This window comes from Hippoglossus stenolepis, chromosome 24 (genome assembly GCF_022539355.2).
Source record: "Hippoglossus stenolepis isolate QCI-W04-F060 chromosome 24, HSTE1.2, whole genome shotgun sequence".
NCBI lineage: Eukaryota > Metazoa > Chordata > Actinopteri > Pleuronectiformes > Pleuronectidae > Hippoglossus > Hippoglossus stenolepis.
Window position 1 is genome coordinate 3,314,179 of NC_061506.1, and position 23,987 is coordinate 3,338,165.

At 42.2% G+C, this 23,987-nt stretch overlaps 1 protein-coding gene across 6 annotated transcripts in view; it reads left to right on the forward strand.

Moving 5' to 3' along the window:
- Positions 1-23,987, forward strand: part of dmd (dystrophin) — a 176,915-nt gene that overhangs the window by 47,619 nt on the left and 105,309 nt on the right. For all 6 annotated transcript variants that reach the window (XM_047339155.1, XM_047339157.1, XM_047339156.1 and 3 more), the window contains exons 2-8: positions 6,208-6,269; positions 16,029-16,121; positions 16,720-16,800; positions 17,534-17,626; positions 20,023-20,124; positions 20,801-20,871; positions 22,647-22,765. In XM_047339155.1, the coding sequence (XP_047195111.1) occupies positions 6,208-6,269; positions 16,029-16,121; positions 16,720-16,800; positions 17,534-17,626; positions 20,023-20,124; positions 20,801-20,871; positions 22,647-22,765 (621 nt within the window). The remainder of the gene's footprint in view (positions 1-6,207; positions 6,270-16,028; positions 16,122-16,719; positions 16,801-17,533; positions 17,627-20,022; positions 20,125-20,800; positions 20,872-22,646; positions 22,766-23,987) is intronic.

A 23,987-nucleotide genomic window follows, 5' to 3' on the forward strand; every position in this document is an offset into this window, starting at 1 on the left:
TTTGGCTGGAATACAGTGGTGCTATGGAAGGGCTGCCATGGTAACAGCTGAACCGTAAACACAACTTTGCAGCGTATTATTTTGGGGGAAATTTAATAACCTTTTTCTTGAGTGTAAAATTCCACTGGATGAGTTATAATTACAAAGATTTATAGCCGTATGATTATAAATCAAGTGTATCGCAGCAGCAGCAGCAGCAGCCTGTGCAGGCTGGGAGATAAAGAAGCATCACCCTTTGTGTGATGTCAAATTCATTTGCAGGGCAGAGGAGGATTACATTATGTGTTATATTAGCTGTGGGAGAAATTACAGCTAATATATGCGGAGATTAATAGTTTAATTTTCAACCTCAACTGCCCTTCTGCTTAATAATCACCAGATAAAGTGGTAGAAAATAAATGTGGCTGAAAACAGATTACTTGATTGGTGATTTTTCTGTCTTAATAGGGGACCTATCATCTTTTTCCTTTTTCCTGTCATATATATAAAGTTTCCAGATTTCTTCATCTGATAATCTGCTCCACATCTCGTTCTTTTAAAACAGTCAACTGGAGTTGTGACCTAAGCTGAATGTATTCACAAAACCAAACAGAACTGGGGATGGAGATGAATAACCATCAGGTTTAGCCACAACAGCTTATAATGCTGGTTTGTGCAGTTTTTACTGTGAAAGTTTTCAGAATAAAACACAGGCTGAGAAACACTAATAGAACAGGACAGGACAGTGGCAGCTGATGCTCGCTGGAAAAGTGTGTTACACTTCACTGTAGCTGCAGACTTATTTTAACCAACAGGTGAACAGACTTGGGGACGGAGCAGAGAAAAAACTAGGCCAGACTTTGAGAGTTCCTCTTCTTTATTTCAAAGCGCACTGTGTGAGAGACGGGGCCTGGGCTGTGTGGGTCCTCTCTGGGGACCTCATTTCCTCAGTCCCTGCTGGAGTTCAACATGAAGGCTTTAAACACATTGTGATGGTGGCTCAAATAGTAGTTTCACCACCTACAGCAGCTGCACTCGTGTCTATTAACGGTGCAGCTGAGAGACCACCACCAGTGTCCATGGAGGTGGTCTGAGACTCACACTTGATTTTCTTTTAGAAACTCTCTGAGGCTCTTGATTCTGTCCAGGATGAGATACATAATATCCAGAGACAACTTGCTATGGCTTCAGCATGATTCTAATCCGGCTATTGATTTGATAATAATACAATATTACTTCAGGGACTTTGTTTTTTTTGCTTTCTGTCTCGTCTTTTTCTCATCTGAACTTGTTATTTGGCTGTTTGCAATCTTGATGAGCCAAAGTCTTAAACAGATTTTACTGTTGCACTTTCAGCGAGCCGTCCTCTGCGTGAGCATCTGCTGAACGCCTCAGATGTAAATGGGAGGCAATGATTTAAGTTGGAAATGTATTTATGGCTTCGTAATCATTTCCTGGGGCAAAGTGTTCTTTTTGTCCTTTTCCACTTTGAAAGCAAAAGTCATTACGAAGAACAAAAATGACTCCCGCGCCGCTGAAGGGTTTAATCATTTTATCTGTTTTGAATGTTTCTCCTCCAGCAACATGTGACGGGGAAGATTTTATGTGTGGTTTTAAATATCAGCTTTGTCCTTCATAAGAGGCAGTGTCTGGTAACAGTCAGCAATATTGTTTATATATATATATATATATATATATGTGGGTATATATACACACACAAACCAAAGAATGCATCCAGAAACTGTGTTTAAGTACAATTCTGAGGTACACACAGTACAATTCTACCTTTACTTGAGTTTTTCTAATGCTTCCTCCGATATTCTTATCGACTACGTTTATTTGACAGCGATAATTGCTTAAAAAAATCTGTTGGACACAGTATTATCAAGTATACATTTTTCTTAAGTGGTGCATAAATATTTAATCCGCACATACAAACATACAACATAGTATTTGAAAACTATATAATGTTGAACACAGTTGGAAAAACCTGTTCATCTGAAATCCACAAATTAGCCCCTATGTGTCACGGGCGCTGTCCAGGGTCCTGAACGTGGAGCTGTCCCAGGGACTCAGCAGGTAACTACAGGTTCTGATCCTGTTTACCTCAGTATCACCACACATCCTGCCCTGCATCTTTCCACTGAGAAACCACCAGGGGCCATATCCACTAAATGTCTCATCTCATTACCTGGAGTTCTCTTAAATAGTGCTGCTAAGAGCTTCTTTCGAGAACCGAGCGGCTGCGAGCAACTGTCAGAACTCGTCGACTGTCACTTAACTGGACTTTGCATTTGATAAATGGAATGACTCACTGTGTTTGTGTTTGACTAGTGTGTGTCAGTAAATATGGAATAATATCAGGCCACAGAAATACAAAATACACATTTATATCAGATAGTATATCTTTGATTAGTAAGACAGAGGATTAAGGCCATATTGAAGGAAAAAAAAGAATTATGTTGTATTTTTATGAAAATAAAGTCATAATTTAATATCATGACTTTATTCTCGTAAAATTGGAATTTTAATCTTTAAAATTACAACTTTTTTGTCCCTTGTAAAGTAACAACTTTACTGTCGTAGTATTACAACTATAATTTATTTAAGTGGCCCTAACATTCCATTCGAAAATACATTCATTTTAATAACCAGCATTTAATCTGGCCTGTCAGAAGTTTAGTTTGGCTTCTGCAGTTTGAGCAGTTCCACTTCTCCCATGGCTGCTGTCAAAAGATCCATTATAAACTGAATTGAGCTTGTAGGGTTACTGGAGTATTGTTTTACATGTGGCTAAAGGTTTAGTTTGAGTCTGTGCTGTGATATAAAACTAAACAGACATATAAGATTATCTACATCTCACAACAATCTGCAGTTCCACATTATTCCTCTTACTTTCCAGTGAAAGTGTTGCTGCCTGTCAGAACTGTTGAGGTCGTCTTGTTTGAATAAACCTTATTGGAATTGTCATCAGACAACCGGGGGATTCCTTGCTTAGGCTTAAAGTTGCAGTTTTGGCAGAACAGAAATGCTGACTGAAAGATTCAGTGTAAGTTAACACGATGTGCAGTGACTACTGAAGCAGATTTAAAAAGTCCTGTAGTGTTATTGTCAGTGTTAGTACGTGGTCACTCTGAGTTCCAGCCTGTAAGTCCCTCCCTGCCTCTTGGGGTTTGTTAACGCTTGTTGTTCCTCTCTGTCTTTTTCCTCTTATTATCACACACATTATGTAATCTTCCCAGCCTGATAAGGGAGTCGTATTCTGTTATTGAAGCCACTTACTCAGTGCTGAAGTCGCTCCAATGCTTTTGAAGTGATTGCTCTGTGATATCAACATGAAAGACAGGCGGGGCTGAGATATGGTGCTCTACATGAGCTCAGCTCATTTTCTCTGAGTACATCTCAGAGAAAGCACATTTAGAGAGAAAAACTATCTTTTGATCAGGACAAGGATTGATTATAATGTATGAGTTAAGATGCTGCAGGCCGGTATTTACAGGCCACTTTGTAGTGTAACCTGTTAACCTCCAGATTTTGTCAAAACAAATGATGGCTCTTACTCAGGAGCCAGAGAAGAATGGAGCTGTGGGATAGTATATTCCCAGAAGATATGAACAGATATTGTGTTCCTGGAAGTTTTCTCTGTACTCTGCATTTTCAGTCAGAACAGAGAGAATGTTCTGGTTGCATGTCTTCCTCTGATGAAGTGATTATGCCAACTGAAGTCGTGCAGCCGTTAAAACCTCCATCCATCTCTTCCTCCATTAGCCACATCCTGATATACTTGTATCAGCTCTTCCTATAGGGTCAGCTGGGGTCGGCTCATTGGGCACGAGGGCTGGTTCACCCTGAGCAGGTCTCCAGTCCATCACAGGGCTGAGAGACATGGAAACAAACAACCATTAACACTCACAGTCATTCCTATGGGCTGTGTAGAGTCGCCTGGGGGAAATCCACGCAGGCACGAGGACATCACGCAAACTCCACACACAAAGTTTGGCATTGTGACTGACTTCTGTCACACAGATACTCGTCTGTCCCTGCCTCTGGTGTTGAAAACCTGTTTGAGACAGATCCTCCATCTTCTTTTCTGTCTTTCACTCTGTGTCCTGCAGGTTTTTGTCCTTTCTCTCTTTGTCAGCTCTCTGTCTTTAAATCCCTTGCTATTCTTTCTGTTTTTATTTATCCCCTAAGCTGTGTGTGTGTGTGTGTGTGTGTGTGTGTGTGTGTGTGTGTGTCTGTGTCTGTGTTTTCTCTTGTTTGTATGATTTCCATCCTTCTCTTCACCACCAACCCCTTGACCTCCTCTCTTTCTCTTCTTCCTGTCGCCTCTGCAAACCAAGATTAAGGTGTAAATGTTGGAGTTGTGGTTGTATGCAAGTTTTATGAGTATATCTGTGTGTGCCAATGCTAATGTTGTGTGTGTGTGTGTGTGTGTGTGTGTGTGTGTGTGTGTGTGTGCGTGTGCGTCTGTGTCTGTGAGAGAGAGACAGAGGTTTCAGAAGCAAAACAATACTTTAAATGGACTATTGATCGTGGCTCACTCTCCTTCAGTCTCTGCTCCTCCTGCATCTTTGCAAGTACATGTTCACGTGAAGAGAGAGAGCTTACACGTACTAATGCAGGAAATGGAAATGTAGCTAAAAATACTGATTAAATAACATTAAAGTATTTTTTCAGGATAGAGGATGGCCAGAAACAGTCCTACACATACACACACATGTGAAAATACATTCATTGAACACTGCACTACACACGGCATTAACGCAGAAAGATGCAAATCAAGACAGAGCATCATGGGAAAACTGTGACACACACACACACACTCACATATGTGGATGGATTACCTGCTTTAGATGAGATTGTTTGCTACATGATTCATTCACGCTTCACTGCTCAGTCTGCCATTATCTCACATCGTATCCGTGTGTGTGCTTGAGACTGCATGCTTTTGTGTTTGTGTACGTACCTATGTGTGTGTGTGTGTGTGTGTGTGTGTGTGTGTGTGTGAGTGTGTGTGTGTGTGTGTGTGTGTGTGTGTGTGTGTGTGTGTGTGTGTGTGTGTGTGTGTGTGAGAGTGTGTGTCCAGCCACTCACTACAGTGCACTGCTCAACATGGGACCTTTTAATTAAAGGAGAAGTTTCATTATCAGCTCCATTAGTCAGTGCCTGGCCGGTGTCAACACTCTCAAACACACACACACACACACACACACACACACACACAGACAGCGTTCTGTTAGTTCGGCTGGTATAATATTTAACCTGATGTTCCTTTTCAGGATGAGAGTGTAATTTATTATCGTAGTAATGGGAACTGACCCCATTTCCAGTCAAATGAGGGAGGCGGGCGGAGGTGTTATTCCAGTCATCATGTCGTCATTTGCATTGTAATGGATGTCACAGGTCACACTAATATTGTTCTGCTACAAATAAAAGAAACACATGTACAGTGGAAGATAATGTCTCTGCCGTGGGGCCGTTTGTGAAACACTATCGATTCCTGAGAGCGTCCCTCCCTGAACATCATCATTCAGCATGTATATTACAGATGCTTTTTTTGAGAAGAATCAAATGTTTTTGCAGTTTTTTTCAAAATAAAGGTATAAATCATCACCCCCCCCCACAAGCTGGGAAAATAGAGCTATTTCTCTTTTTTCCTAAAGAAGTTAGCATTTCAGTCAGGAAGCTTGTATTTTTTTGTTTTGTCATGTGACAGTCGGGGCTGAGAGGAGAATAAGTGGCGAGCTGATTGATATGATGAGGATACAATTAGCCATGAGCAAGATTCGTGAAGCCCCTCTTATCGTTCTGAGCACCACTCTCTTTCCTGTGTGTGTGTGTGTGTGTGTGTGTGTGTGTGTGTGTGTGTGTGTGTGTGTGTGTGTGTGTGTGTGTGTGTGTGTGTGTGTGTGTGTGTGTGTGTGTGTGTGTTTATGTGCGTGTTTGAGAGAGACAAGCTTGTATTCAGATATACAAAGAGGCACAACAACATGTTTAAATTGTCAACCAGTCAGTCAGAGAGATGGAATCTGATTTGTAGTGGTAGAAGTGTGTGTACGTGTTCCTGCAGTTTATGTTCCTTGACATGGCCCATACACACACTCACACACACACTCACGTACACACACTCACACACACACACACACACTCACACACACACACACACACAGCACGTACAGCTCCTTCTCCTGACTCTTCTTTCTCTGTGTTTTCTTTCTCCGGCAGATGAAAGAGAGGACGTTCAGAAAAAGACTTTCACAAAATGGGTAAACTCACAGTTGGCTAAGGTAAGACAGCTCCACCGTCTCTTCATTATCGACCCCATTCCCCATCTATTCCCTGCATAGACACTGCAGGAGCACCAAACTCATGATCATACACTGATCACTCACAAGAGAGATGAAAAAGCTCTTTCTCACACTTGGAACATAATTTTATGGCAAGGACGCCCGAACTCTGATGCATCTACAGCAGAGATAGAGCCTGACTCCTTCAGGTCACACCTCCATGTGCTCCTGCCGCTCACCTACACAATCACATGCAAATGCAATATCATTTCAATCTGGCTCTCTGAAAAGAAGAAGCATGTTCCAGGGATGTACTTTCCATATTATTAAGGACCATTTTCCATCCATCGATAGCATTGGCTTTTGTCAAGTTGTTGACGTTCAGTCTGCTTTATCTGATATTATAGCTACTTGAATATTTAAGTATTTCAATTTTTCTCCAGATGCATGTAGCGAATGAGATTTAATTCCACCTCCTTTTGAAACTGAAAGAAACTGAGAGAGGTGAACAAGGTGGTTGCCAGTTCTGTGGCACCTTTCTGTAAACTTAGAGCAACTTTGTGCAACAGTTTTACCTCAAAATCCTTTTCATTTCCACTGAACATCTGTTCTTGCACTATGGTGAATGATCTCCAGAGAGTGAGAAGAGCTAAACTGAGAAATTGGCAGCAGCTTAATCCACTGGAATTAGACCCTGAAGTACAAGAGTAATGCTGCAGTGTAATTTTTTAGGAGAAAATGAAAAGAAGGAGACGAATGGTTGTGTTTTTGTTCCATCTTCTTCCATCACCTTTAACACAGGCCTGTGTCCTGTTATTTCCTCCCAGACAATTTTTGAGGCATTTCCTTTTACATCTGAGATTCAGGCACAGACACAAACACGCAAAGGTTATTCCCGCCACGTCCGATCTCTCAGGAGAGTCTGTTGGGTAAAGCTTGGATTAAGAAAAACCCAAAGGCAGCACAGGTTTGTGTGTTTGTTCGGATTCTACATACTGTAGTTTGAATTGTTAAGAGAAAAAAGGGATATTTGTTTTTATCCTGAAATGCACTTTGTTGTGTGTCTTTTTTCTTTGCTGCCTAATTGTCTTGTGGTGCACTTTGTTGTCCTGTAACTCAGTTAGTCGCTCTCCCAAAGGGACTGAATCACTCACTTTAAATTGAACTCTAATTACATTTCAGTGTTTATTTGTGCTGTGTGTATTTGGTACGTGCCGACACATCACTTCTATTCCTATTTTCAAAGTTGATTGGGAGGGTGCTAGAGGTGTGCCGTTGCCGTGGTGATGGAGACTTAAGTGAATGTGCGTGCACGACGTGCGTGCGCTTGTTTCTTCTCATTTGTGTGTGACTTCGTGAATAGCTACAGCTATTGAAACAGAGTCTGATTAAAGCCAGGGGACGGACACAGGCTACAGATCGTCTTCTCCTCTCCTCCTCTTCTCTACTTTCTCTCATCTCCTCTTCCGTTTCCTGTTCTCTCTTCCCTTCCTCTCCCCTCCCTTGCTCTATTCTGTTCCTCAGTCAACTTGTCGCTTCTCCCCGCCCCTCCTCTCTTCTCTTTCCTCCTTCCCTCCTGTCTGTTCCTCTCTTCTCTCATCATCTGTCCATCCAGCCCATCTGATCCCCTCTAACCATCACAAAGAGAGGGAAGGAGAAAAAGAGGGAGAGATATAGGCAGGCGAAGAAGAGAGAAAGAGAGAGAGAGAGAGAGACAAAATCCATCCAAACTCACCAAAGCATAATGAGTACCCCACCCTAGATAGATGAGTCTGTCACACACGCACACACACACACACACACACACACACACACACACACACACACACACACACACACACACACACACACACACACACACACACACACACACACACACACACACACACACACACACACACAGGCCTCAGGAAACTAAAACATAGTGAGACAGCAGATGGGAGAAAGTACGATTATAAGACGGGGGAAAATGAAAAGCGAGAGAGGCAAGGAGAAATGGATCTGAAGAATGAAGGAAGGGAGGAAGAAAAGGAAAATGGACAGGAGGGCAGAGCAAACAAGTTACGGCAGAAGATGGAGGGTTCGTCTGCGACAGGCGCGTGTGAGAAATATGGGAAACGAGAGTCGCGGAGATGGCTGGCGGCGAAGTGGCGTCGTGTCTGACTTGAGTGTGATTTGCTACTCAGCAAACCATAAAAAGATGCTCTTCAGGAATATACGCTGATCTGTCACCGAGTCAGGAAACTGAGCTTAGTTTTATTTACCAACCACAGCTTGTACTTTATTCAAGTGTCAGCTGCTGATTCCAGCACACGCTACAACATGTCATCTGCAATTTACATACCTTTATATCAAAACCTGCACCCAGTGTTTCCTACATTTCCTAGAATGCATTCAAACACCCCCTATATAACAGACATGAATTGGAAATTATAACTTATGCTGTTTAGGTAATCTGCTCTGGAGCCCGACCAATCAAATCCCTGGAGAAACTCCTAATTCCTACAGGATCCTGACATGGACAAAAAGATTCACGTGACCAGGTTTAAATTAGACGTCTAACAAACTAATTGACTGTAATTTACCCCCAATAGAAGCCTAAAGACAAATTGTCCAATTTAAGTGAAATAAAATAGCACAATATCAGCTCCAACCCTCCAACTCGTCCATGTGTCCCGGGTAGATCATCTGCTCTGGTGATTCATGTCAACATTCAAGTACACACTAATACAGGCCACTAGCATTGCCTTGTTGCAACTTCAAATCTAAATGCTAATTCAAATTGTGCTGCGTGGAGGTAGGTCAGGCAGGTTCATGCACTCACGACATTCACACATGGGCTGATGCCAATACTCTACAGATGTGATGTTTTCAATGAAAGTAAAAAGGAACCTCCCCCAGCAGATGTTGCTGTGCCTCAGTAAAATGCATGCAAATAAATGGCAGGAGTTATCTTATGGCACGAAGCACCACATCCCTCCGAGTGTGTGGGGGAAGAGTCACCTTTAGGAAACGCTAGTGATCAAAGCAGAGTTGTCCAGGGTGGTTGTACATGTCAGGGACATTTTACTCTGAGCTTTTGCTTCCCATGGATTTCCTCTCCCTTCTTTTCTTCTTCAAGCATGAATTTGTAAATAAATGCAGTCCACACATAATGTACCCTTCAGCAATCATTCATCACAACTTCTCCAAGGACAATATATATGATAATCTTGTGTTTGTGTCAGAAACAGGATTGTTTCTCTCCTTGGAAGCGGTTTCTCTTTTTGATGACACACAAACAAGTCCACCTGTTTTATTTGCACCAACATGAACCTTCTATTAGTCTGAGCTGGATTGAAAATGAAGAGAATAAAACCACCTCAAGTGAAGATACACTTTTCAGATTGGACAATGTGTGGCCACGGGCTATTTGTTTGGGGGTTTTTCCATTCGTCCCATTCTTTTGAACAAGATATCTCAAGAACTCCTCGAGGTTTATATGTTCAGCACCTGCTTCTTCATACATGTGTAGGATTGAAGTTTGCCTCTGGTCTAAATGAACAAGTACATGGCAAGAAACCTTTGTTTATTCAGGACATTTGTTTATACTCCTTTGCAGAAGATTCATACTTTCCATTTCTTTTACAAAACTGAGGACAGAAACAAGAAAGGCACAAGAAAGTTTTTTAGGGGGAAACAGCTGTTGCCAAAAGACAGATGAGTGAACACAACCTGCAAGTACCTGTTCCTGCAGATTTAAGCTAAGCTACAGCTTAGCTTTGTTTAGCTTGCTGATAAATTAAGGAGCATTCCCTTCCATCCTTCTTCTTATGGCTGGCACTGTGAAATGTGTGTGTGTGTGTGTGTGTGTGTGTGTGTGTGTGTGTGTGTGTGTGTGTGTGTGTGTGTGTGTGTGTGTGTGTGTGTGTGTGTGTGTGTGTGTGTGTGTGTGTGTGTGTGTGTGTGTGTGTGTGTGTGTGACCTGAAGGTTTCAAGTCTCCTCATCACACCATTGGTCTGTGATTGGCTTCCAGACTAGTTGTGATGTCATAAATCCCTCTGACATGTTTTGGTGAACTTCGCCTTCAGCAGATGAATTTAAAAAACCAACTCTGCACAAACATCCGTCTGCACAGTCGAGTGTATTAGTACATGCAAACAAGAACAGAGGTTTCAAAGTATCACACATTTATTTGAGTAGAATTTCCTCCAAATGAATCCATTTATTACTAACTGTTGTAACAGCATGTAAATAAAAGACAGAAAACAGAATACGCAGCATCTTGAGTTGACTCAGGTATGACGTTGTGTCAATGATCTTGTGACAGTTTAATTCAATGCTCCTCTAATGAAATGGCTGATGGACAGTGACCCTGACGGGTGGACCTTCTAACCCAGGTCACACTCTGTGGTTCTTGAAAGTAAAACTGCCGTGTGCATCATTTAGTAATTCTTCTTATGACTCTATCACCATGAATTAGTGAACTGTCAGTCAGACAACTGATGTCTGATGTCAGTGGGAAAAAAAATAGCAGCGACTCAACGCAGTTATTCATCTGCCACCGGCTTCTGCCAGGAAAAGCAAGACATTACAATTATTTATGTCACTTTGACTGTGAAATCCAGACACTTGGAGAATGAAGATAAGTGGTCGCTGGGTGGAAGTAAGGAAATGCAATTTGTACGGAGCGATCCTTTTCAGTCAGCTGTTCGCCCACTCGCCGAGATGTAAAGTGTCTTTAACCGTCTCCTGTCCTCGTATCAGTCGGGCAAGTTACCACCCATCGTGTCATCTCTCTTCCTGTGTGATTTACAGTTCGAGTCACCCCGGAGGACCGGTTAGAAAATTCAATTACACGAGCTGACATGTCGAAACAGCCCAGCTCCTGATGTGTTTCCAGAGCTGTTGGTGGGATTCTGTCTGACACGGGGGACGCAGAGCAAACGCTTAATACGCTGTGTGTTTTGCGGATGAAAAATAGTATGTGAAATGAACCGCATCAGAATTTTTGAACAGTAACACTAACAGAGGATCAATCAGGAAAATAATCCACAGATAAAACGGTTGTGAAATAATTGTTCATATTGCACTTGGTTTTCAAAGCTGCTGGTAAATAAACCAACAAACCCCGTCATGTTTATACCGTAGGAGCAGAAGTAAAGGTAACAAACCCAAAACATTTCTGACGCCTCCCAAGCTAAACACACTAATGTATTTCTAATTGAACCATGAATTTGGATGTGATGCACGCAGCAGTTCGTGGCTGCTGAGCTGACTGAGGCTGCAGCTGAGTGTGGGTGATGATTGTCAAGACACGACTAAAAGCTGCTATACTTACCCGAGCTGTAATCTGCAGGAGCACTGATAGTCAAGTGCAGTGTGCCCCCGACAGAAGCATGGGGCAGACACGCTTAGTTACACTTAGACTAGATGTCTTGCTTATAGATTTTTTATTCTCAGATTTACAGCCTACTCCTGTCTTAACTCTAATCTCTGGCTTCAGTGTGTTTCTAATTTAAAGATAAACCCTCTTTAGTTTGGAAGAAAACAGAATGAGTCATCCAGATGGTTTAGAAAACACTGGAACACACACAAACACACACACACGCAAGCACGGACACACACACATGTGAGGAATGAGTCAGCTGTGTTTGGCATTCTGGTCACATGCTGGTAGAGGTCATTGTACTCACTGCCATCACTGTTCTTCTGAAGATGAAACTTGCTTGTGTGTGTGTATAATAATAATAATTTCTACCCCTATGTTGTAGTTTGACATTTATATAATGGGCATATTTGTCATGGATGTGTGTATGTGTGCTGGTGTGTCTCTGGCATCGTGTATGTTATTAGTGGAGCGTTAATGGTGTGTGTGTGTGTGTGTGTGTGTGTGTGTGTGTGTGTGTGTGTGTGTGTGTGTGTGTGCGTGTGTGTGTGTGTGTGTGTGTGTGTGTGTGTGTGTGTGCGTGCGTGCGTGCGTGCGTGCGTGTGCAAATCCCAGTTTTTGTTGGAAGAGGATGAAAGGAAAAGGAATCTTGAAATCAGGACTGAGCGTGCCTGTGATTTCACACTCACCGTATTAGTTGGCAGATGCAGGGAACCCGCTGCCCCTCATTACCCCAAAAACTATTGTATCTCTGTTGTGGTTCATCACACAAGGTTTTTTCTTTTTTCTTCCTCTTCCCCAGAAAGCAGGAAATAGATGTTTTAAACACAGAAAGCATGTTAATTAAAGGGGACACCAACATTTACAGTATGAGCTGGTGTGATGACCAGGGACCAGTCTTTGAATGAGATCACATGGGGTGTGATGTGTAAACTAATTGTAAATCTAACACCCAGGCTCCACCAGTATGAGGGGATATCCTCTTTAAACCAAAATGACCCAATATTCATCCCCTTTGAGAACTTGTAAATTCTGTATTCTGTATTAAGCACTGAAACACTTTGTGACTCTTTATTTCACCCTCAGTCAAACTGTGCAGTCACAGGAAGTTTGAGTGATTATTGAGAAAATCGTGACGAGCTTTCTAATAGTGAGGATAAATCAAATTTTAACAAATTAGCGAAATAATTTAACACCAATCAATAATTTGCCACGTATCCTTCCACCTTTATGGCCTCAGAGAAGGGGGCGTGGCCTGCAGAGTGAGAATGGGCTGCGTGAATGTAGATTGTGACTCATTGTGTGAAACGCTGGTCATTGAGACCAGAAAAGCACATTATAGATGCAGACTATTCACCATTTATCAAAATGAAGGCTTCTAGTTTGACACAAATATCCAACATCTCTTTTGGAGTTTTATCCCATAAACCCATAAAAGTCCCATGATCACCAGCTTCACCTGAAGCAGTGAAGGCGTCGCATCCGTCTTCACCAGGCTCTGGTATTTCAGAAACAAATAACGCACGTCTCACTGTCAAGCAGCGACATCACCTCTGTGGTAGTAGCATGGTATAATATTAGCATCGGGCTTCTAGGTCGTGCATGCACCACAAACACATTCCTTCATTATTTCATAAAATAATCACATTTTACCTGATGTGTAAAACGGAGCACTTCAGAACTAATGAAGCAGAGTTGTTGGTTCTGCTCGCACCAGCGTGCACAAACAATTAAAAACAAAACGAGTATTTGGAGGTAATGGGGAGATGAGGCATGCATTTAAAAATGTACTGTTTCATTTCTCAAAAGCAGCGCAAGCACAATTTTTTATTTCCCCTGCACAAATAGTTTGGAGGAGCCATCAAAGACATAGAGGTACAAACAAACTCTCTCCTGTGTACTTATCCTGTTTGTTAAATTAGACTCTGAGACTCATTAAGTTTATACTATCTACTTCTATTTATGTTCAACAAAAATAGTGTAAGTCATTTCCTGTGCTAAGGCAGTTCATTCTTCAACTTTTATTACTACAGCACAGCCTCCAGAGCCCTTCAAGTGTCAAATACGATTCGGGGACCACAGCCGGAGAGAAAATACGAGGCGAAACCCTGTGTGAGATCAAATAGCCCAGCATCATAAGCCCCAAATAGACGTCCTCAGGCTGCGTCTCACAAATCAGCATCTTGTTTCAGACAGATGTGACTAAAAAGCACTGCTTTAAAGGAATATTCTTTTTTCATTCCAACCCTCCACCGAGAGGCCAGGGGTCAAATCCAACAGCCCCTGCAGCTCGCTCTTTAGATTTGAGGGCAGGCGGTCTGTCGCTCATGAGCGAACAACAGCAACGACCACAGCAAGAAGAATAGATTTGCTGTAAAACTGAAAAAAACAAAAAAAAACAGCTGCCCTGGATGGAGTCTCTGAGTAGAATACACATTTGTCACCTTGCGTCAGTGTGTGTACACTTGTGATGATTCTTAAATGATAAGTATAGACCAGGTTCTAAGGTTCGAGGAGGTCTTCTGGGAGCTGTAATCATAGGAACATCAATTTAGAGCATACTGGAAATATGAAGGAGGCTTTTAAATGGACAAGAGAGAGATTTCTAATGGGTTTGAGTGGGCAGGAACAAGAAGGAATAAGTGTGTGTTGCCTCTATTCCAGTATATTAATATTCAATTCATTTGCCTTTTTGTGCCTTGTTTGGTTTTCATTTCTTTTATCTGTGTTCATGTGTCGTTTCTTCATTTGTCATCTACACCCACACTCTGTTCATGGCCTATTCCTAACATCACATCTACTCCCTCTCACGCACGCACGCACACACACACACACACACACACACACACACACACACACACACACACACACACACACACACACACACACACACACACACACACACACACACACACACACACACACACACACACACACTGGTGAGGAGGATGACTCTGTCAGGGGCGAGGGAAGAGAATGATGGGATGAGAGCGAGATAGACAAAGGGAGGAGAATGAGAACCTGAGAGAAAGAGAATGGAATGTGAGGGAATGGGTTTGTGGGGGGGACAGTGAATGTAAAATATAAACCCAGAGCGAGGGAGCATAAAATGACAAATTGAGGGACAATGTTAGGAGGAGGTTGTTTCAGGAGATTGATAAGTGAATTTCTTTATTACACAGAAGTATTTTGTTTATGTTTTCCTCTTTTTTTTTTTTTTCGGGGTCATTTCTACTTTTTCCCATTCTTTCCGTCTCACTGCCGGCACTAATGCATTTGAGATGCAGGAGCGGGGACCTCTACGTGGCGGCCATCATTGTAATAATGCATGATCGATGCAGGAGAGGAGATTTCTGTCACAGTAAGCAGGACAGTAACCGTGCCGGGAAGATTCACGATGTCATTTCTACACGACGCCGCCGGCAAAATATAAAGAAGTGCAGACGGCCTGTCTTTACTTTGCTTATACTTATTGTCTGTGTCCTTGCTCCTCTCCTGTTTTCACCAGTTCCTTCCACACTTTCTCATAATTACTTAGTTCACTGGGTTTTTTGCAGTTTACTAATCAACTGTTGCTGCAAAATTAGTCTGGATCAGCTGATCTTCAGTACGTTATGACACCTCTAATCAACCGGGTACATGTGAAGGTCATTAGCAGTTAAATTGAAAATAATGATCAGCCTTAGAGGGAATTAGAGGGAAAATTAAAGTTCGGCACAGACAGAGAAATACTGAGAACAGCCTGCATCCTCCAGTAGGGTTTTCTGTAAATCAGCCATCGGGCGTACTCGTTCCCCCTGGTGGGTTCCTGCAGTCCCCAGTGGGCGTGGAAAGTAAAATAGAAGAAGCAGAAGTTTGCTTAATGATAAACAGTTAAATGAGTTAGTTTCAGATTTGATTCCTCATATTATTAATAGCACTATATATAAAGTTCAGCTCAGGAACTATTATACATTCTGCTCCCTCTCCCAGCAGCCAGCAGCAGTTTTGCAAAACGCCGTCTTTTTGTGAATTTCAATCATTTACCTTGAAACCTTACGTGTCCTCATATCTGACGACTGATCTTTGGGCTGTTTTGGAATTCTCCTTTACTCTCACTGCTGTGGAGGAGCTCACACGTCCCAGTATTTAACCTGCAGCTTCTTCCAATATGAGGCAAGTCCTTGCTTGTAATCCTGGACGTGTCCGCAGCGATAACGAACCACCTCTTGGGTGTGAAGTGTTATCTTCACATTGATCTACTCTCATGTTGTTTTGGCCATTGAAGAGAGGCAGACGGGCCCATTTCACTTTTCCATGGATGAAATATTTACAATCACTGTCAATGCAGTTCTTCCATTTTCCTAGGTTCGGTAAATTGCTGATAATGGTATGTTTGTGTGTGTTGCAGACAGGGAAACCACCTGTGGCGAATCTGTTCTCAGACCTGTGTGATGGACGTCGCCTGCTGGAGCTGCTGGAGGGGCTGTCAGGACATCAGCTGGTATAAATACACACACACACACACACACACACACACACACACACTAACCCCCCTAACACACATATCTAAACAGAAACATACCAGATACCAGAGTATATTGCTCTCAGTCATCAGAAGAGGATAGCGTGAAGAAGGAGATCCATCTATTTTTAATCCTTTTGGAAACCATCCTCGCCAAATGAATAGAATGCCACGCGGCCATGTCACTTTGCAACTGACGCCAAGATCTCAGACTTAAGCCAAACACACACCAGCACATCCCACGGTGTCAATCAAACTTTTACTCCTACCTTGTTTTTATGTTGTCCTCCAGCTCTCTTCACTTCATGCACCTCGTCTGCTTGTTGCAATCTGTCCCTCTTTCACTTTGTTTGTCTCTGTCTTTCTCTTCATCTTACCCCCACCTCCATTCCTTCTCTTCCCTCATCTCTCCCTTCTTCTATCTCAAACAGAGACACACACACACACACACACACACACTTCTTTCATTGTAATGTGGCTGTTTGTAGTGTAATGGCCGCCCCTGAGCAAGGTCTGTTAATGCAACAACAATCTCCTCTGTCTCTCTCTCCCTCTTTGTGTGTGTGTTTGTGTTAAGGTGAGGCTGGAGAGAGGATTCACACGTGTTCACTCACTCAACAATGTCAACCGGGCTCTGCAGATCTTGCAGAAGAACAATGTGAGTATGCACACACACACACACACACACACACACACACACACACACACACACACACACACACACACACACACACACACACACACACACACACACACACACACACACACACACACGCTGACACACACAGTTTCCCCTTCATCCTGATGTGAGCCTGCATGAAAGTGCAATGAAATATGTCTGCATTAATATACATTAAATAAATCAGTGGTTAAAGCAAACAGGGAGGAACTTGAACTAAACGGCCCCTCAGCTTTAACTTCATTTCCATATATATTTAAACTTGTGTCTTTTGGGTACGTTTTACTTTCCTATCTAAGAAAAACATGTGTTTATCTGTTTTACCTGCTCTTTTATGCTACTGTCTCTTTTATGTTTTGCCAAACCACAATTTGGCTTTGGTATTTTCTCCCTATTCCACAACCCAATTGCCCTGGTGTTCTTTCTCTTCTAATCTATGTATATATGTATATATGCAATATTTACTAGACAAAATGCATTTTAAAATATGTTTTTGCAGTGATAACAATACAAAGAGTGAAAACACAGTAAAAGGCTGAGAAGATAAAGTAATATATTCATTAACAGGATCATATGATAGACTCTAGCTGAAATAAACGGTAGCAATTTAGATTAGATTTTAAAATGATCAATTGTTTTAAAATAGATTTTGTTAAATGAATGGTGTAATGAGAGTTTTCTGTCTGCGTGTCCCCCCCCCCCACACACACAGGTTGAACTGGTGAATATCGGAGCGGCAGACATCGTTGATGGGAATCACAAACTGATTCTCGGGCTCATCTGGAGCATCATTCTCCACTGGCAGGTGTGTGTGTGTGTGTGTGTGCGTGTGTGCGTGTGTGTGTTTGTGTGTGTGTCCTTTTCTTCAAGCCTCCAGTTTGAATTTCTACATATATTTGAAGTTGTACCAAATATTTGCAACCTTTCATCGCGCTGAGCCTGTATAGATGGCACGTTCTTTCATTTACCTTGACCTTGATGAGTATTGACTCATCCAGCTTAATCCATTTAACAGTATTATTGAATTACATTGCGTTCAAATGAGTCAATTTAAAGGGAAACACCGAGTTTTATAGCGAAGATTAAGAAGATACACTGTCTAACATGTCTGCAGTCATGTTGGTGAGATGATCACACGTGGAGCTTCTTCACTAAACTGCATCAACACCATTAACACCTGATTCCGTGATGCACTAACTGAAGGAGCTAGGACATAGAAGGCTCGTGTACATTGCTCTGTCTATTGATTAAGGAAACACTCACATATTACTGCAGACGTCCAGTTTGAACATCACATAGATCCAGATAGAGAAAATGTTGGGCAGAGAAATAAGGTGCGTCAGTGGTTTGCATTAGTTTCCAATCACAGGTCAGGTTTGCAACATCATAGCTTCGGAGAAAAGCACATCCACTGGCCACATCACGTGCGAGTGCATAAAACAGCACTACAAGTTTCCTTTAATGTTTTTCTTTTCATTATGTCTCAAACTCTCCTGGGCTTTTTCCCTTCGCTGCTTTTCATCTTTCTTCCAGTTCACAGAGCAATATTAATCCTTCACTACTGGCTACTTCTCTCCCTAAGCTGTGTTTAAGGTTCAAAGTGTGTTTGGTGATGGAGTCGGTGTTTAAAACCAACAACATGTAGAGTCGGTGTCGTGTACATTACAATATATCTCTGTGTTTCTCTCCACATCAACTTGAATTGAGGCTAATGTCTCAATAAAACTAGTTTTGTTATAGACTTAATGACACGATTAATAGAAAAACATGGGTCTGTAATGAGATGCTTGTGTTGGCTTGTGAGTGATTGTGGGAAGCAAATAAGTGTGTGTCTGTGTATGTAGTTTATGAATATGTTAAAGCCTGCTACGCCCCGGAGGTTATCATTTTGCCTGTGTGTGGGCACGTATGCCAGTCTGTGAGTGCTCCTCTGTGTGTGTGTGTGTGTGTGTGTGTGTGTGTGTGTGTGTGTGTGTGTGTGTGTGTGTGTGTGTGTGTGTGTGTGTGTGTGTGTGTGTGTGTGTGTGTGTGTTCGTGTGTTCTCATCTCTGTCAGTGTGTAGAGTGTGTGTGTACAGCAGTCTTTGTCAAAGCGCCCCTCCAATTAAAGTGGAAATGCATTCGGTGACCTACTCCCAAATGAGCCCTTTTTTTTACCTGGCAGGCCACATTCTTTGAGGAATTGCTAACAAAGCTCTGTGTATGTGTGTGTGTGTCTGTGTGTGTCTGTGTGCGCACGGATATGAAAGAGATCCTCATGAGTCCCCTTGCTGGGAATTTGCCTCACCAACAAATTACATTGAACTCTCTTCACAGGTTTAATCAAACGTTGTGTGTGAGTGTGTTTTTCAGATTTTTTTTTGACTCAACTGTTTTTGAACTTGTCTATCGAGCCAATGCTCGGAAGTTTGCTAACACTGGGTCACACTGTGTGGCTGCAAAAGTGTGTGACTGTGTGCGTTTCTGTGTGTGTGTGTGTGTGTCTGCGTCAAAGTCCAGAAAGCAAGGACAGTGAGGCAGAGGAGGAGAGCTGAGTTTATAAGAAAATTGGAGCTCAGAGGAGGGAAACACTAAACCACCTTTTGCATGTGTGTAGGTGTTTGTGTGTGTGTGTGTACATGCATGTGTGAGTGTGCATATGTGGCTGATAGAACGGTGGTGGGTAAGGTTTGCATGAATAATGCTCATCCGGCCAGTGAAAAGTGTAACAGCTCTCTCTCTTTCCCTCCGAGCCCCGAACGAGTGCTCTAAAACTGTCACTCACAACCTGCCAAAAATCCACCTTGTGCACGCTGCAACAACATCCACACACTTGTGTTCTTTGACTGTGTTGTGTGCACTTCTACTGAGTGTGTGTGTGTGCTACAGTGTGGAGTTACCGATGTATGAACATTCAACGTAGCCACTGACAGGCCGTGTCAAAACGTTGCTAGAAAGCAGCAGTTATTTTTATAAAATGTCTCTTTATTGTTGTGTTGTTACATCACCAGGCATCATATTAGCATCAAGCTAAGATATATATAAGTGGAACTCAGACATTTAAAGAGGCCAATTTATCTCCAGCAACAACTTAATCAACTAATTAGTTAATAAATTCCACCCTCTACGATGAGATTCATATTATCACTTTGAGTCGACATGTTCAAATCCTTTGTTATACACACGTGGATGAAGCTTGAATTAGTTTTTTCTGTGTGTGCAGGTAAAGGATGTGATGAAGGATGTGATGGCGGGCCTACAGCAGACCAACAGTGAGAAGATTCTGCTGAGTTGGGTTCGTCAGAACACGCGCCAGTATCCTCAGGTAGGTCCTGAGTTTCACACTCAGTCCACAGGTTCTCCTCCTCTGCACTCTCACCTGGTTTTTCAGGAAACAAAAATAATTCACTTATTAACTGGCAGTCACATTTGTCTGCCTTTCATTTTTTTGTGGCATTTATTGGATTACACCCATTTTCCTTTTCTTTTCTAGTCTGCCTGTTTGACAGGATATCCCAAACCTCTTTATTAACAGATTTCATGAAGCCTAATGGACAGTTAGGCTTTGGTCCAGTAAATAATGGAGACGGTTCAGGTGTTTCTCCAGATCTGGGATTAGTGCCAATATATTATTAGTGAGTGTGAAACTAAAAGACTTGAGAATTTCTCCTAAAAATCCATTTTCAGGGTAAAAAAAAAAATCCATTTGACTTACCATTTCAGTGGTAGGAACATTTGCTCTCTTCCAAATCAGAGTATATTCTCCTCTGTTGCACACCTTGAACGTGTGGATGCAGATTAATATATTACATTTGAAATCCATTTTAAGCCACAGCATTCCTTTGCACTGTATTTCTATATCAATTTTAGAGGTAAAATAAGTCTTCAATCCAGTGAGTACTTATACAAATTGTCCCGTGTTGGGATCAGAGTGTTTCTATGGTGGCTGTCACACTGCATTCACCGGTTGGCCCTTTAATATCCATTATCTCTGTCCTCAGGTCAACGTGGTTAACTTCTCCAGCAGCTGGAATGATGGATTGGCCTTCAATGCCCTCATCCACAGCCACAGGTATAGTACAGCATCGTGTGTGTGTGTGTGTGTGTGTGTGTGTGTGTGTGTGTTCATACAGAGAGACAAGGGAAGATAATAAAATAATAGACACAGACAAGAAATGGACAGATAGTGGGAAGTCAAAGAGGTGCACAGGGAGAAACTATTGGATTATTAAGATGTCTAAATTATGATCTTGTTCACAAATTGTATAAGATATACTTGGAGGTGTAAAATGATCCCATTAAACTGAGAAAAAGGATGAAAAGAGACGGGGCCACAGAGGCAGACAGTGGCAGCTAAATTAAGCCTGACGTAGTCTTCATTTAAACCTAATCAGCTGTGGACTGGACGTCAATGAGTTGGACTGTCAGTGTTGCTGCTTGCAACGCATGGAGGAATCTCTATTTTATTTGGCAGTGTTGTTTTTGCCATGATTAAAATGTCCCATGAGCCTGTTTGTTCAGAGTAAGATTTTGTAATTATCCCTCATATGTATTGACAAACCTGTGCGTGTAGTGTAATGTAGCGGAGGGTTGTGTTTAGGTAGCTGAGACTAATCAAGCAGAGGGGGAATCTTTGTAAATAAATCCAGACACCCAGTCTACATAGAACGGATTCAGGAACATCCTGAAATGAAAATGAAAGTGAGGATGTCCTGAGCTCATCCACGAGGTAAAGGTCAGGTGTCAGTGAAGCTAGATGTGTGGTGATGGATCGGTGCTGTCAAACCCACCACTGTGCACTTTGTTAAACCAACCAGCAAATAGCCCACTGTAACTGAGTCATAGCAGCCAGAAGCTTCAGTTAAACATTAAACAGTTGACTTCTGATCTCATTTGTCTTGCAACCACACGTCGGAAATCTTAAAAACTATTATTCTGTCACTCGTTTAACAAAAGGCCAATTGTGGGTAGTGTGTTGCTAAGTTACTATGAAATGATTTGGCTTTGAAACCCCCTCTGGTCGCTAGTGTCTGACCTGTGGCACCAAGTGAACAGCAACAGTCTGGCACCGTGCACTCTGATTCTTATGTGAGCCCACGCCCGTGATTGAATGATCGAAAGAACAAATACATACTTAAGCAGTTAATGGATAAAAAATGAACGGCCAGATGAATAAATGGATGAATGGCTCCGCAGAGTTGATACAAAGAGTCCATCTCATGACTCGGTGGATAACCAGGAGAGTTTGGGTCTCAGGCCTCGTATAATTATGAATTAAATAATGTCTAGGTAGCATCTGGCAGCAGGCGCCTTACGGCAGGAGAGATCACGCACACCAAGGGCACGGCCCTGCACATCGTTTGCCCTGTTGCTCCTGTAGTAAAGGAACATTTGGCGAATTTAAAATCAAATCACATACAAGGTGAACTTGCTCTTCTGCATCATAAGGGTCTACTTCCATTGTTCACTGAGGAAATGAATGGCGGACTGGGTTGACTGCGTCCAGCTCAGAATCGCTGCACGGCAGATGAGCGGTTGCTGACTGACCGTAACCTAATTCCAGAAATAAACTTAGCTGCATCAGCTGAAGTGAGAGAATTACACTGTGTTTCATTTTTTTGCGAAACTTTAACTATGAGCATTATAATAAAATGCATTAAACATTTTTATTACCAAAATGTCAGCCCTGTTTACTGTGGGGAATGCAACATGTGATAAAGCATTTCCACTGAGGCTCTGAGACGACGATCAACCGGGGACATGATCCTGCAAATCCTTGGTATTTCTCTTCATCTGGCTAAATTAAAATACAGGTTCAGTATGATCAGCGTTTTGTTTCTCTTCTAGACCTGAGCTTTTTGATTGGAGCTCGGTGGAGAAGAAGACGTCAGCGATCGACAGACTGGAACACGCCTTCAGTAAGGCGGAACAACACCTGGGCATAGACAGACTGCTGGACCCTGAGGGTAACTAACACACACAAACACACAGTCGCACACATGCAACACAGAAACACTGTTAATTTCAGAAAAGAACACTAGTAAAGATGAAGCTCCCATTGTGTTTCACGCCTTCTAATCATGACCCATGATGTGATTGGGCATAAGGAGGGACTTGATCCTGGATGCACAGGGGACAGATCGGCAAGAACATCCTTTACTTGCCTGAGAAGTTACAATAGACGCCTCCTAACAAGTACATTCACAGAGGCATCTATAACTGCCAGGGCTGCCGCTGACCTCAGACCAGTTTATAGGCTCTTAATCAAAACTGTCAAGGCAAGAGGATAAAGTGAGGGAAGATGACTGGGGTCAAAGTTTACTGCAACATTGTCTCTGTGTGACAAATGGGGGTGTTGTTGTTTTTGTGCGAACATACAGCAGATCCAGATTTACTGCACTCATCAGAAAGAGGTCGATAAAGATAAAGTTGGGTGGGAGTAAGAGACAGGGCTGCTTAATGATGGTTTATCTAACTTTTCTTAGACTTAATACAGGAAGTGAATATTTTTCTACCCTCACCCTCAGTTATCATTCAAAAATGAATAAAACAAATGTGAAAAGAATACATTTATTTTCCCGAGGAGGATGTTGATGTAAAATGAACAAAATCAGGATTTAAGATTAAATTTAAAAGATGATACTGACTCAGCAAACCTTTTTTCCTCAGGCAGAGCCACTTCTACTGGCTCAGGGTCCTGAATTCAAACACTCTGCCCCCTTCCAGGTTTAGACTGAGCCAGAAATATGATCCAGGTCCGTGGAGTAACAGATTAATGGGTTAAAGGCTTATCAGGCACCAAAACACAGACAGAAGGTTATAATACAGGATGCTACTACTCTGGAAAGTAATTATGGCAGTAACCGTTTTATCTCTCTCGTGGCAATCATGAGATAAACAGAAACACCAGATGACCTTGTATTTGTTTTGCCAGAACCCTCTATGTTGGCACCGCAGCTCGACAGATTCCCTCGTTCTTCTGAACAAATGAGGCGGCTTTGTTATATTCCACACACACGGGGATTAAGTCGAACTGAACATGACCAGAGGTGGATAAAACAGATGCTTTCACACATGCACCTAAGTTCGGACATTTTCCAGAAATTTTTGCAAAAGCGCTGTATGTGAGAACGCAAATAAAACGTAAACAAAAAGGTGCTTTCTGCAGCAGGATTTAAGGGTAACGTC